The 12,750-nt window shown below is 40.1% G+C and overlaps 1 protein-coding gene across 1 annotated transcript; it reads left to right on the top strand.

Annotated features, from left to right (window-relative positions):
• The first annotated feature begins 6,589 nt into the window (after positions 1-6,589).
• Positions 6,590-8,585, top strand: LOC132711873 (vomeronasal type-2 receptor 26-like). Its single transcript, XM_087883505.1, has 3 exons — positions 6,590-6,649; positions 7,164-7,314; positions 7,705-8,585. Exons 1-3 carry the CDS (start codon positions 6,590-6,592, stop codon positions 8,583-8,585), a joined length of 1,092 nt encoding a protein of 363 aa, XP_087739631.1.
• Positions 8,586-12,750: the final 4,165 nt, after the last annotated feature.

Below are 12,750 nucleotides of genomic sequence, written 5' to 3'. Positions count from 1 at the left end.
TTAGAGGAGCCCTGATTTAGTGTAATATAAAAAATTGCAAATAATTTTTTCCACAGACCACCAGTTGGTGACTGCTGTTCTAGTCCAACCCCCTGCTTAGGCAGGAAACCCTACACCAACTTCAGACAAATGGTTATCCAACATCGTCTTAAAAATTTCCAGTGTTGGAGCTGGAGACAAGTTGCTCCACTGATTAATTGTTCTAACTGTCAGGAAATTTCTCCTTAGTTCTAAGATTAAAATAGAGGGAGGGGTTGTCATTTGTGACAGATTTTACACAGTCCCTGACACAGGCTCATTTTGAACCAGGATGATTTGCCATTTTCAGGCATGTAAGTGGACCAGTTTCTTTTTGAGTTGATCCTTGTAGAAGGAAGTCACACTCGAGACCCTTGGTGAGAGGGATAATGGTCATTGTGGATGCCCATAAAATACTTCAACAAGGACTCTTGATTTCAGATGCAGCCCACTGTGACCCCTGCCCAGAAGACCAATATCCCAACAAGGAGAAGGACCACTGCATTGCCAAGAAGCTCCACTTCCTTTCCTATCAAGAGACCTTGGGATACACCTTAGTTTCTCTCGCTCTTTCTCTCTCTGTGATCACAATAGCAGTTCTGGCGATTTTCTTTAAGCATCGTGATACACCAATTGTCAAGGCCAACAACCGAGATCTCTCTTACATTCTTCTGGTTTCTCTCTTGCTCTGCTTCTTATGTTCCTTCCTCTTCATTGAACAACCTGGGAAACTCACATGTCCCTTCCAACAAACCACCTTTGCCATTCTCTTTTCCCTCGCAGTTTCCTCCATGTTGGCAAAAACTGTCATGGTGGTTCTGGCCTTCATGGCCACCAAACCAGGAAACAAGTCAAGGAAACTCTTAGGAAAATCACTTACTAACTCCATTGTCATAGCCTGTCCCCTGGTCCAAGCAGTTCTTTGCACCACCTGGCTGGTTACTTCTCCCCCATTTGCCAATTTGGACTTCCACTCATTAGTGGGAGAGACCATCTTGGAATGTAATGAAGGCTCAGCTTTAATGTTTTATGCTGTCCTGGCCTATCTAGGTTTCCTGCCCAGTGTCAGTTTCTCTGTGGCCTTTCTGGCTAGGAAATTGCCCGACAGCTTTAACGAAGCCAAATTCATTACTTTCAGCATGTTGGTCTTTTGCAGTGTTTGGATCTCATTCCTCCCCACCTACCTGAGCACCAAAGGGAAGTCCATGGTGGCCGTGGAGATCTTCTCCATCTTGGCCTCTGGGGCTGGTCTCTTGGCTTGCATCTTTTCTCCCAAATGCTTCATTATTCTATTAAGGCCGCATCTTAACTGTAAGGAAAATATGATAAGGATCAAGAATCTCTAACAGATGCACATATGGGAAACACTTTAAAAAAATTTTGAGGCATGTTTAATATCTAATGACTTTTCTAAAATATGATAACAGAGAAAGTGAACATGTCCATTGAATAATGCCTTATTAAATGTTATAACTGGTTACAATAAGAGTCACTTGTCTGAGGTGGGCAGATATAGAAATTGAATACGTAAATGAAGTAAAGTAAACTTTTTATCACCAACAATCATGCAACTATTTTCATCCTATGCCTTCCAGTTGTCCACATGGAGTCCTAGTGCCCTATGTAGAAAGAAAGTTTTCTGTTAAACGTATTTCATCTTTTCGGCGTACAACTGATTGTCAACTGTCACTATGCTCCATGAACACTTATACTATTCAAACAAACTATGGAAGAGGCCAGACTCCATCTTGTGCGCACATGCGGATAATACCAAGGTAGAAGCAACAGATGATAGGCTCAAGATTCAGATGGATCTTGACAGACGGGAACCCTGGGCCCTATCTAACAAAATGAAATTCAACGTAGAGAAAAGTAAAGTCTTACACTTAGGTAAGAAAAACCAAAAGCACAGATATAAACTGGGGGAAACCAGGCCTAAAAGCAGTGACCGTGAGAGGGATCTTGGAATCTTAGTGGAAAACCAGCTAAAAATGAGCCAGCAGTGTGTAGCGGCAGCCAAAAAAGCTAATTAGCACCAGCTGCCTGCAATTACTGCAAGTTCGAATCTCACCAGGCTCAAGGTTGACTCAGCCTTCCATCCTTTCGAGGTAGGTAAAATCAGGATCCGGATTGTGGGGGCAATAAACTGACTTTGTATAAAAAAGAACACCTCTGGGGGGGGGGTCAAAAGCCCTAATAAGCAGGTATATACAAAAGTATGAAGGCTATTGCTTAACGCATTGTAAGCCGCCCTGAGTCTCCGGAGGAGGGCAGCATATAAATTGAACTAATAAATAAATAAATAAATAAATAAATAAATAAATAAATAAATAAATAAATAAATAAATAAATAAATAATGCAATCCTAAATTGCATTAACAGAGGGATACAATCAAGATCAAATGAGATACTAATACTACCCTATAAAGTCTTAGTAAGACTACACCTAGAATACTGCATTTAGTTTTGGTCACCACACTATAAAAAAGTTGTTGAGACTCTAGAAAAGCTGTAGAGAAGAGCAACCAGGATGATGAGGGGACTGGAGGCTAAAACATAAAATGAACAGTTGCAGGAACTGGGCCTGGCTAGTCTAGTGAAGAGAAGGACCAAGGGAGACATGAGAGCACTGTTCCAATATTTGAGGGGCTGCCACAGAGAGAAGCAGGTCAACCTATTTTCAAGGCACCTGAAGGCCAGACAAGGAATAATGGATGGAAACTGATCAAGGAGAGATTCAACCTGGAAATAAGAAGGAATTTTCTGTCAATGAGAACAATCAACCAATGGAACAGAAGTTGCCTTCGGAAGTTGTGGGAGCTTCATCCCTGGAAACTTTCAAGAACAGATTGGTCAGAAATGGTGTAGGGTCTCCTGGTTGGGCAGGGGGGTTGGACTGGATGACCTACAAACTCCCTTCCAACTCTGTCAATCTCTTAAGGCTCAGTTCCACATAACTCAAATGCCCAAGTTCACCTTGACTCTCAACTGCATCTGATCTGGGGATTAACAACAGGAGACCCAAACTCACTTTTCTCCATCTGCTGTATGAAGAGTAGCTATTGCTCAGTAAATAGAACAATTGCTTTTCCATGCAATTATAAGAAGAACAGTAATTTCTAATGTATCCCCTATGGATTTCTACAGAAAAAAAAAATCTTCTGAGATAAAAGCTGCTTTAAATTAGATACTCAGAGTTCTCCTGGTGGGGGCAGGACGTGTCACCTTGCCTTGTGTTGCAAAGAACCAACTCCTGGGTTTGTTTAGACTCAGCTGGCCTCAGTTTCCTCTTTGCTCATAAACCAAACACAGGTAAGACGAAACATGGCTGGATCTAAATTGGCCTTGGGGCCATCCAGGTAGCACAGATTATTTCTCTTGTGCTAAAGCTCTGCTGAGATTTCAAATCCTTGCTGAGATTCGACTTCTACAAAAAAATAACCTCTAGATTGCTGATCTAGAGGGGAAGGGGAGAAGAATGTCTGGGCTGCCTCTCTTCCTCCTACTGCTGCTCTTCTGGCTCCTGCCTCCAACTTCTCTAATGTCTACTAAGAGGAAGCAAACTGGGTGTGTGTTGACAAATACTGTACACACTACGAGAGACTTTTACAGGCCTGGTGATCTCATCATTGCTGGGAGTGTTCCCCTGGGAACTGCACTTAAATTCTACTTCCAATCCTTTCAAAAAGACCCATCTCTACTTCTGGAGAATATTTTGTAAGTTTCACCCAAAGGGGAAAGATGTAAATAATTATTGCTTTGCTTTATATTCAGGGACTCTTTTCAGAAATACTTGTTCTAGTGACGTTTGCAATGTCCTACCATAGTTCAGATCTTTGTGCTTTTCTCAATAAAGAACCAAACTCATAAAATAGGCTAGAATTCTCCATCTTTCCAGAACTCTTGATCAGGAAGCAAATAAACCACCAAAAAAGTCAGGAAGGACAACACCGTAGAAACTCTGCTGGCCTAGTGAAGAAGTTGACTTACAATATAAATTTGGACAGAAACTCCTGATGGAAAACTCAATGATGAGGTCAAACCCATTGAAAGTGTTGTGGAGGAGTAAAAAAATCCATCTGTCTTGTGCTCAACCATGGTTTCCAGACCTGAAGAAGCTGCTTCAAGAGGGAAAGAATTTAATTGGGATGGAAGAGGGAAGGATTACCATCACTGAAGCAAAGTGAAGGAAGGGGGGGGGCTGATGGAGGGGTATCAAATGATCTGTGAAATGGAGAAACAGGATTTTCTCCTTTCTCTCAAGGCCATTAATCAAGGAACAGCCTTAACAATGAATCAAACCCCATGGACTTTGAAACTTCCTGCTATACAAAGAACATTTTTTAAAAAGACACGGCAAACTCCACCAGCACCCACAAACTCTCCTTAAAATTTCCCCAATGATTTTCTCACGGTAGAGTCGTACCCAAGAACTACCAGCAGTTCAGAGCCTTGGTGTTTGCAGTCAGCGAGGTCAACAAGGATCTGCTTCTCCTCCCCAACATCACCCTTGGCTTCCACATCTATAGCAATTCTCAGACTGAGGTGGAGATTTGCTCAAACAGCCTCTCCCTGCTCTCCACCCGAGACCGAATGGTTCCAGGGTACAAATGTGACAGGAAGGACCCTCTTCTCTCTGTCATTGGAGATCTCAATCCCAGATCCTCAAGGCAGATGGCCTCCATCTTCAGCCTCTTCAAGGTCCCACAGGTAAGGGGGCTTCCCTGGATACAGTATAGAGTACAAACACAACTATAGCACATCCAGAAGCCAAAGGTGGAAAACAAAGGAGGAGTTTTGGGGGACATATAGTTATATTTTTTGTGTCATGATATGTTTTTATAGAAGCCAAAAGTGATGGGTCAGATAACTTTGAAATGTGGTACTTGCCAAGAGGAATTCCTTCGTAATCTATTCTTTATAAGAGTGTAGTGTAATATATTCTCTGTATTGATTTGATGTATGGTTCCCTTGGCTTCTGACATAATCCACATAATGATGACTCCTAAAGTTTACTCTCTCAAGAATCTCACTTTCTCCAGCTTGGTGTTGGCTTTGAGTTCACTCAGGGAGACAGAATAATTTATCCTTCCTTCTTCCGGATTAATCCCAGTGATTTTGCTGAGTGTGTGGGATTAGTCCAGCTGCTCCTGTATTTCCAGTGGAACTGGGTTGGTCTTCTGGCCCCTGAAGATGACAGTGGAGAACGTTTCTTCTCATCTCTGATGCCAATGCTGAAGGAGAAAGAGGTGTGTTTGGCCTTCACTGAAATAATGAAATCAGATTTTCTTGATACTACAATGCTGAAATTACTTCATATTGTGGAGACTTGGTCTAAAGCTGAAGTGATTATTCTATTTGGAGATCCCAATAGTATCAAAAATGTACAGGTGGCAATCAGTGTTCATGAACATTTGAGGAAGATGTCATTTTGGAAAGTTTGGATCTTAACTTCCCATTGGAAACTTAGTGTGGCCAGGAATCAAGACATCGTGAAAGCAGTAAAGCCCTTCCATGGGGCTCTGCATTTTAGGCCCCACACTGGGGATGTCTCAGAATTCAGTCATTTCCTCCTGTCTTTAGATCCCTTGAAGCCACAAGGGGACCTCTTTCTCCTGCAATGTTGGGAAATGTTGTTTGGCTGCAGGTTCTATAAACCAGGCAAAATCACTCGAAACTGGGGAAAGAAATGTACAGGAAAAGAGAATTTACAGAATCTACCATCTTTTTTATTTGAAACAAGCATGGAAGGTGAAAGTTACAATATCTACAATGCTGTTTATGCTGTGGGACACGCATTGCATGCAATATATGGATCTGGAGGACAACCAACCACAATGAGGCTCAGAAAGAGGATCTCAAATATTCAGTCATGGCAGGTAATCTCAGTGAGTTTTTATCTAGTCCAGAGATCTCTAGGTAGGAAACTCCTTATATGCATTTCTTGAATTACTGATTAAATATCTGTGTGCTATCAATGTATCTAAGAAGGGATTAAGACAGCAATTATTAAAAATATTTTTTGTAGAACCTCCTCACTTTCTCTCAGTCAGTAGCCTGAATCCACTCTATAAAAAGATACTCAATACATTTCAACGTTACTGTGGCTTAGAATTCTTTGTGACTCCACCCCATTTTTTATTATGCCATTTTATGTCATATTATTATTTTATTATGCCATTGAAGAAGCCATGATTCAAATGTCCAATGATAAAGAGAATGTGTCATCATTTTAAGGATGGAGTCGAATATCTGATGTTACTTCTGATTGCTTAGATCTCCATCAAGGGAATTCATTTAGCTTCTCAGGTATAGACCCATCTCTTAGGCTGATGGCCATCACATTATGATAGAAACCAGGGTGTCTCATGTGTGGTGTTCAGCCAATTAATCTGGGTGTCTTTTCTTTCAGCTTCTTCCCTATCTGAGGAACGTCAAGTTCAACAACAGTGCTGGAGAGGAAGTCTCCTTCTCAGAAAGTGGATTGGTTTCTTCTCGTTACGATCTTCTCAACTGGCTTTTCCTCCCTAATCAATCTTTTGTCACCACCAAAGTTGGAGAAATAGATCTCATGGCTTCCCCAGGACAAGATTTTACCATTAACTCTGATGAAATCATCTGGGTCACAAAGGTGAGTTGGAAGGAAATGTTATAAATTCAGCAAAGGATTAATTCACTCCAGGGGATGCATAACCCCCTTTTAATTGGGAAATAGATCTATTCAGTCAGAAAAAAATTCAGGGATTTAATGAAAAACCTGCTTTTGAGTTTAACACATTTGAAATTTGACTTCTGAAAAGTTCAAGATGGGGTGTGATTGGGAAGAACTCCTGCTTGGAACCCAGGAGCCCATTAAAGCAAAAATGATTCCCATTCAGTTGGATCCTGACGATTCTTTCTTTTAGAAAAGCTGTAGCTCCATGTCACAAGCCTTCCTTGTATTTTGAGGTCTCTGTTCCAGTCTCCAGCATCCATTCTGGAGGGTCAGGATTGCCACTGGCCTGACTCCCCCTGGAGCTTATCCCTCTGGTAGGCCCTGGTAAACCGTTTCTTTTGAAGACATTCTAAAGAAGGAAACAGAAATGCAGAAATAGACAAATGAAGCATGTTTATTACTTAGGCCATCTCAAATATTTCTCTTCCAGAAGGTGCCCTTTGCCAGGTGTGGCATGAGGAGGTGCCATGCAGGAGAGAGGAAGAGCGTTCCAGAAGGCAAGGAAGTTTGCTGCTATCAGTGTGACCCTTGTCCAGAAGGGACCATTTCTAATCAGACAGGTACAGCACACGTCAAGTGTAGATCTTCAAGGAAGTCATTCAATGGGAAAATATTAATTTTGGCATCAGGTTTGGTAGGAGGCTTTATATGATTCAATATATTCATATATTCAGCAGACCCTCTCAGTTCATGAATCTAAGCTGTGCTACCCCAAAGGCCACTTTTCCTGCTCCCCAACAATTTAATATCAGGTTTTTTCACGGCAAAATTTATAGACTTTCTACTAAGGAAAAAGATTGAATGTCTGGATTTGAAGAATAAAGCAGAGAAGTTGAGCCGAGAACAGATCTGTTTTTCTGGCTAATTTATTCCCAGCATTGTCAATATGGATGGATGATTTGTCTTTGTTGATTCATCATGAAATTCACACCGACTCTTGATTTCAGATGCAGCTCTCTGTGATCCTTGCCCAGAAGACCAATATCCCAACAAGGACAAGGACCACTGCATTGCCAAGAAGCTCCACTTCCTTTCCTATCAAGACCCCCTGGGATACTCATTAACATCTCTCACTCTTTTTCTCTCTGTGACCACAGCTTTAGTCCTGGTAGTTTTCCTTAAGCATCACGATACACCGATTGTCAAGGCCAACAACCGAGATCTCACCTACATCCTCCTGGTCTCCCTCCTGTTCTGCTTCCTCTGTTCCTTTCTTTTCATTGGTCAACCAGGGAACCTCACCTGTCTTTTTCGACAATCTGCCTTTGCCATCCTCTTTTCCCTTGCAGTTTCCTCTGTCTTGGCAAAAACTGTCATGGTGGTTCTGGCCTTCATGGCCACCAAGCCTGGAAACAGGATGAGAAAATTCTTAGGAAAACCACTGACCAATTCCATTGTCATAGCCTGTCCCCTGATTCAAGCAATTATTTGCACCATCTGGCTGGTAACCTCTCCCCCATTTCCCAACTTGGACTTTCATTCCTTGGTAGGAGAGGCCATCTTGGAATGTAATGAAGGTTCAGCTTCCATGTTTTACACTGTCCTCATCTACATGGGTTTCCTGGCCAGTGTCAGTTTCATGATGGCCTTTTTGGCCAGGAAATTGCCCGACAGCTTTAATGAAGCCAAGTTCATTACTTTCAGCATGCTGGTCTTTTGCAGTGTTTGGATCACCTTCCTCCCCACCTACCTGAGCACCAAAGGGAAGTCCATGGTGGCTGTAGAGATCTTCTCCATCTTGGCCTCTGGGTCTGGTCTCTTGGCTTGTATCTTTTTCCCAAAATGCTACATTATCCTACTTAGGCCCAGTCTGAATTGTAAAGAAAATATAATGAGGCACAAGAATCTCTGATGTATGTGGGGATGTATGTTTAATTTTGACATTTTTATGTTTGATTTTTTTAATCAATGTGTTTGATGAAATGACAGAAGTGCATTTTCATTAAATAATTGGAAATCAAGTGATGTACTAATCACAAAGTTTCTATCAATCAGCATTAAATGCCTAGCCTTTTATTTTTCATTGATGCCAATTCTCCCCAGGGAGACCCCATGATCAACTTGGAAATAAACAATAATAATGTAAAGATGTTGTTATTCCTTTCCAACATAGATGTTACCCTCTCTTTTATTTTAATCTGATTGGGTGTAAAAATGTGTTTTGTTGTGTTCACTTCTGGTGTTTTTAAGCTTCTTTGTTTCAATAGATTTCTAAAAAGGTATAGAGTTTATATGAACCACACTGTTTAATTTCTGTTAATTGAGAAAAATATCTTTTCATAAATCATGTGATCAGTAATATTATTGATATTTTCCTGCCCCTGCTTTTCATACATTGATTATTCTGTCCTACTATTGTTGAGAAGAATGGATGGATGGATGGATGGATGGATGGATGGATGGATGATAGATAGATAGATAGATAGATAGATAGATAGATAGATAGATAGATAGATAGATAGATAGATGAATACATCATGACTTGTTCTTTCTTGAAGAAATAATTAAATAATTCGTTCATATATTTAATTAAAGGGAGGAAGAGACTGTTATATGATGCTCCCTGATTTGTTTAATGAAATTACAGATTAGAGGTCAGGAAATGGTTTAAAAATTGGTTATTTGAGAAGACAAATGTCTTGTACTTCTATATGCAGATGATAGTATGTTGTTTAAGGACTTGAATCATTTCCAAGAATCGTTCCATAGATAGATATATGTCCTTGCTATGAGTACTGTATGTAATTGAAAAATAGTATCTCAAATATCAAGATAGCTTTGTTTGAAAGAGAAATTGAATGAACTTGTTAACAAGAACCCTTTTCCCGCTGTTCCAGTGACTGTCTGGAAGAATTCAGTCTTTATGAATTGTGTGTGTCACAACACACAGTCAAGATGGGGAAATAGGTGGACTTCTAAGACATGCAAACGCATTTAGATTTAATTTATTTGGACCCTAAATGAATGTACAACTGAACCCATACATGCAACTCTGTACAATGTTGTAACTAATCTGGGACTAGATCAACTAGTAACTAATAACACTAGACTCAACAACTGTCTTGATCTCATCTTCTGCAACAGTTTAAATTCAATTTATTGACTACAAATAAAAGAACCCTTTTCCGACAGTGACTAATTATTCCCAAAACCAGGAAAAATAAATTACCCATAACAATAAGGAAGCTTCAGACTAAAAAAAAAAAACCTCTTTGGTGCAAAAACAAAACTGACTACGTAACTAACTTCAAAGATCACTACAAAACCGTATGATAGATAAAGGCAGAATGCATCAGTTATCACAGCAACAAGAGGAAAACCTAATACGCACTAAATCCACCCGGGCCTTCTACAATTTCGTAAACAACAAACATAAAGACTCAAGATCCAACTCACCACGAAAAGGACCAAAAGGGAAAGACTGTAATGATGAAAGTGTTAAGGCCAACCTCTTCAACACATTCTTCAGTTCAGTCTTCGTAAACAGCAATGGCTCATGCCTCTCATTTCCCAATTGTACCACAACTACTCACAACGATCTACTACATGTCGATTTCACAGAAGATGCCGTTGAAAAGGCATTACGCAACCTAAAACCATCTCTATCGATTGGCCCTGATGGATTAGATGCCTCCTAAAGAAGCTCTCAACCACCATAGCAGAACCACTTAGCATAATCTACGAAATATCTTTCAGAACCAGCTCCTTACCTAACTTATGGTTGCTGGCCACGGTCATCCCTATCTTCAAAAAGGGTGATCCCAGCCTAGTTGACAATTACAGACCAATCTCATTATGTTGTGTCACCTGCAAAGTCATGGAATCAATCATAAACCAATCCATTACCCTCTACTTAGAGACTAACAACCTACTCTCTAACAAGCAATTTGGCTTTAGAAAAAAATTGTCCTGCAATCTGCAACTATTACATTGCAAAAACATATGGACTTCAAAACTCGACCAGGGTAAATCAATAGATGCAATAATCTTATAATATGATCCAAAGATCATTTGTATAAAGTATAAAGAGTGTAGGTCCTAAAATGCTGCCTTGGGGGACACCCAATCTTATACACATATTGTAAATGTACATTCTCTTATCCATAATTGATCGTATATATACATATTTTTTTCTAACGAAAGCATAAAAATAAGACATTTTAATTACATTTGGGATTGCTCTTCTACCCTCTCTTTTCCCTCTTTTCACAACAAACCTTCTTCTCCTTCTTTCTTTCCCCTCCCTCCCTCCTCTCCTCTTCTCCTTTCTTCCTCCTCCTCTCCTCTTCCCTACTTCCCCTTTCTCTCCCCCACTCCTCCCCTCTTTTCCCCCTTTCTCGCCTTCTCTCCTGCTCTTGTCCCCTATCCTTTCTTCCTCTCCTTCCCCTTTCTTCCATTCTTCTCTCCCCCTCTCCTCCTCTATCCCTTTACTCTTCTCTCCTTTCTTTCTCCTTGTTGTGCAATATTTCCCTTATTTGGTATCCGAGCAACTCCAATATTCTAATAATATATGCTTTCTTTTCAATTTATTTCCCATTTTACCCAGTCTATCATTTTATAATTGTACATTTATATTTATAATCTTCTTTCTCCCCCCCCCCATCCCCCTTTTCCATTTACTCTGGGGTCATCTGAGTTTCTATTTCTTTTTTGTCTTATCTCTCATTTAACTTTCTATACCATAAGAAAGCATGCCAGCCTAGTTGCAAATCATGTCCTTCCAAAGTCAATAGTCTTGTATTTCTCAGTAGAATCCATTCTTTAACCCAAGTTAACCCAAGTTAATTTTGTGTTCCCTTTAGTTGTTTGAGCAGTGTATAAACTACTGTATGTAAAAGAACAAAGTATTTAATAAGGCTATTTCATTCGTTCAGATCTCTGATGTCTTCTGCTTGTGTTCCCTTTATTTTTTTGAGCAGTATATATTATCTAATATGTACTTGACAAATAAAATAAAATAAAATAAAATAAAATAAAATAAAATAAAATAAAATAAAATAAAATAAAATAAAATAAAATAAAATAAAATAAAATAAAATAAAATAAAATAAAATAAAATAAAATAAAATAAAATAAAATAAAATAAAATAAAATAAAATAAAATAAAATAAAATAAAATAAAATAAAGATAGGCTGAAGATCCAGATGGATCTTGACAGACTTGAACACTGGGCCCTATCAGCAGTGACTGTGAGAGGGATCTTGGAGTCTTAGTGGACAACTATCTAAATAGGAGCCAGCCGTGTGCAGCGACAGCCAAAAAAGCCAATGCAATCCTACGTTGCATTAACAGAGGGATACAATCAAGATCAAGTGAGGTACTAATACCACTATATAAAGCCTTAGTAAGACCACGCCTAGAATACTGCATCCCAGTGGTGAAATCCAATATTTTTTACTACTGGTTCTGTGGGCATGGCTTTCTGGGCATGGTGTGGCTTTCTGGGCGTGGCAGGGGAAGGATACTGCAAAATTTCCATTCCCACCCCAGTCTGGGGGAAGAATATTGCAAAATTTTCATTCCCACCCTACTCTGGGGCCAGCCAGAGGTGGCATTTGCTGGTTCTCCGAACTACTCAAAATTTCTACTACCGGTTCTCCAAACTATTCAAAATTTCTACTACCTGTTCTCCGAACTACGCAAAATTTCTACTACTGGTTCTCCAAACTACTCAAAATTTCTACTACCAGTTCTCCAAACTACTCAAAATTTCCACTACTTCTCCAGAACCTGTCAGAACCTGTTGGATTTCACCCCTGCTGCATCCAGTTTTAGTCACCACACTATAAAAAAGATGTTGAGACTCTAGAAAGAGTCCAGAGAAGAGCAACCAGGAGGATTAGGGGACTGGAGGCTAAAACATACAATGAACGATTGCAGGAACTGGACATGGCTAGTCTAGTGAAGAGAAGGACCAGGGGAGACATGATAGCAGTGGTCCAATATTTGAGGGGCTGCCACAGAGAAGAGGGGGGTCAAGATGTGATGTCCCGCTCCTGGAGGCCGTGCGGGTCTG

The sequence above is a fragment of the Pantherophis guttatus genome, chromosome 1, assembly GCF_059756535.1.
Source record: "Pantherophis guttatus breed Tessera chromosome 1, ASM5975653v1, whole genome shotgun sequence".
Taxonomy (NCBI): Eukaryota; Metazoa; Chordata; class Lepidosauria; order Squamata; family Colubridae; genus Pantherophis; species Pantherophis guttatus.
The sequence above is the reverse complement of the archived record's forward strand: the minus strand, read 5'-3'. Positions and strand labels throughout refer to the sequence as shown.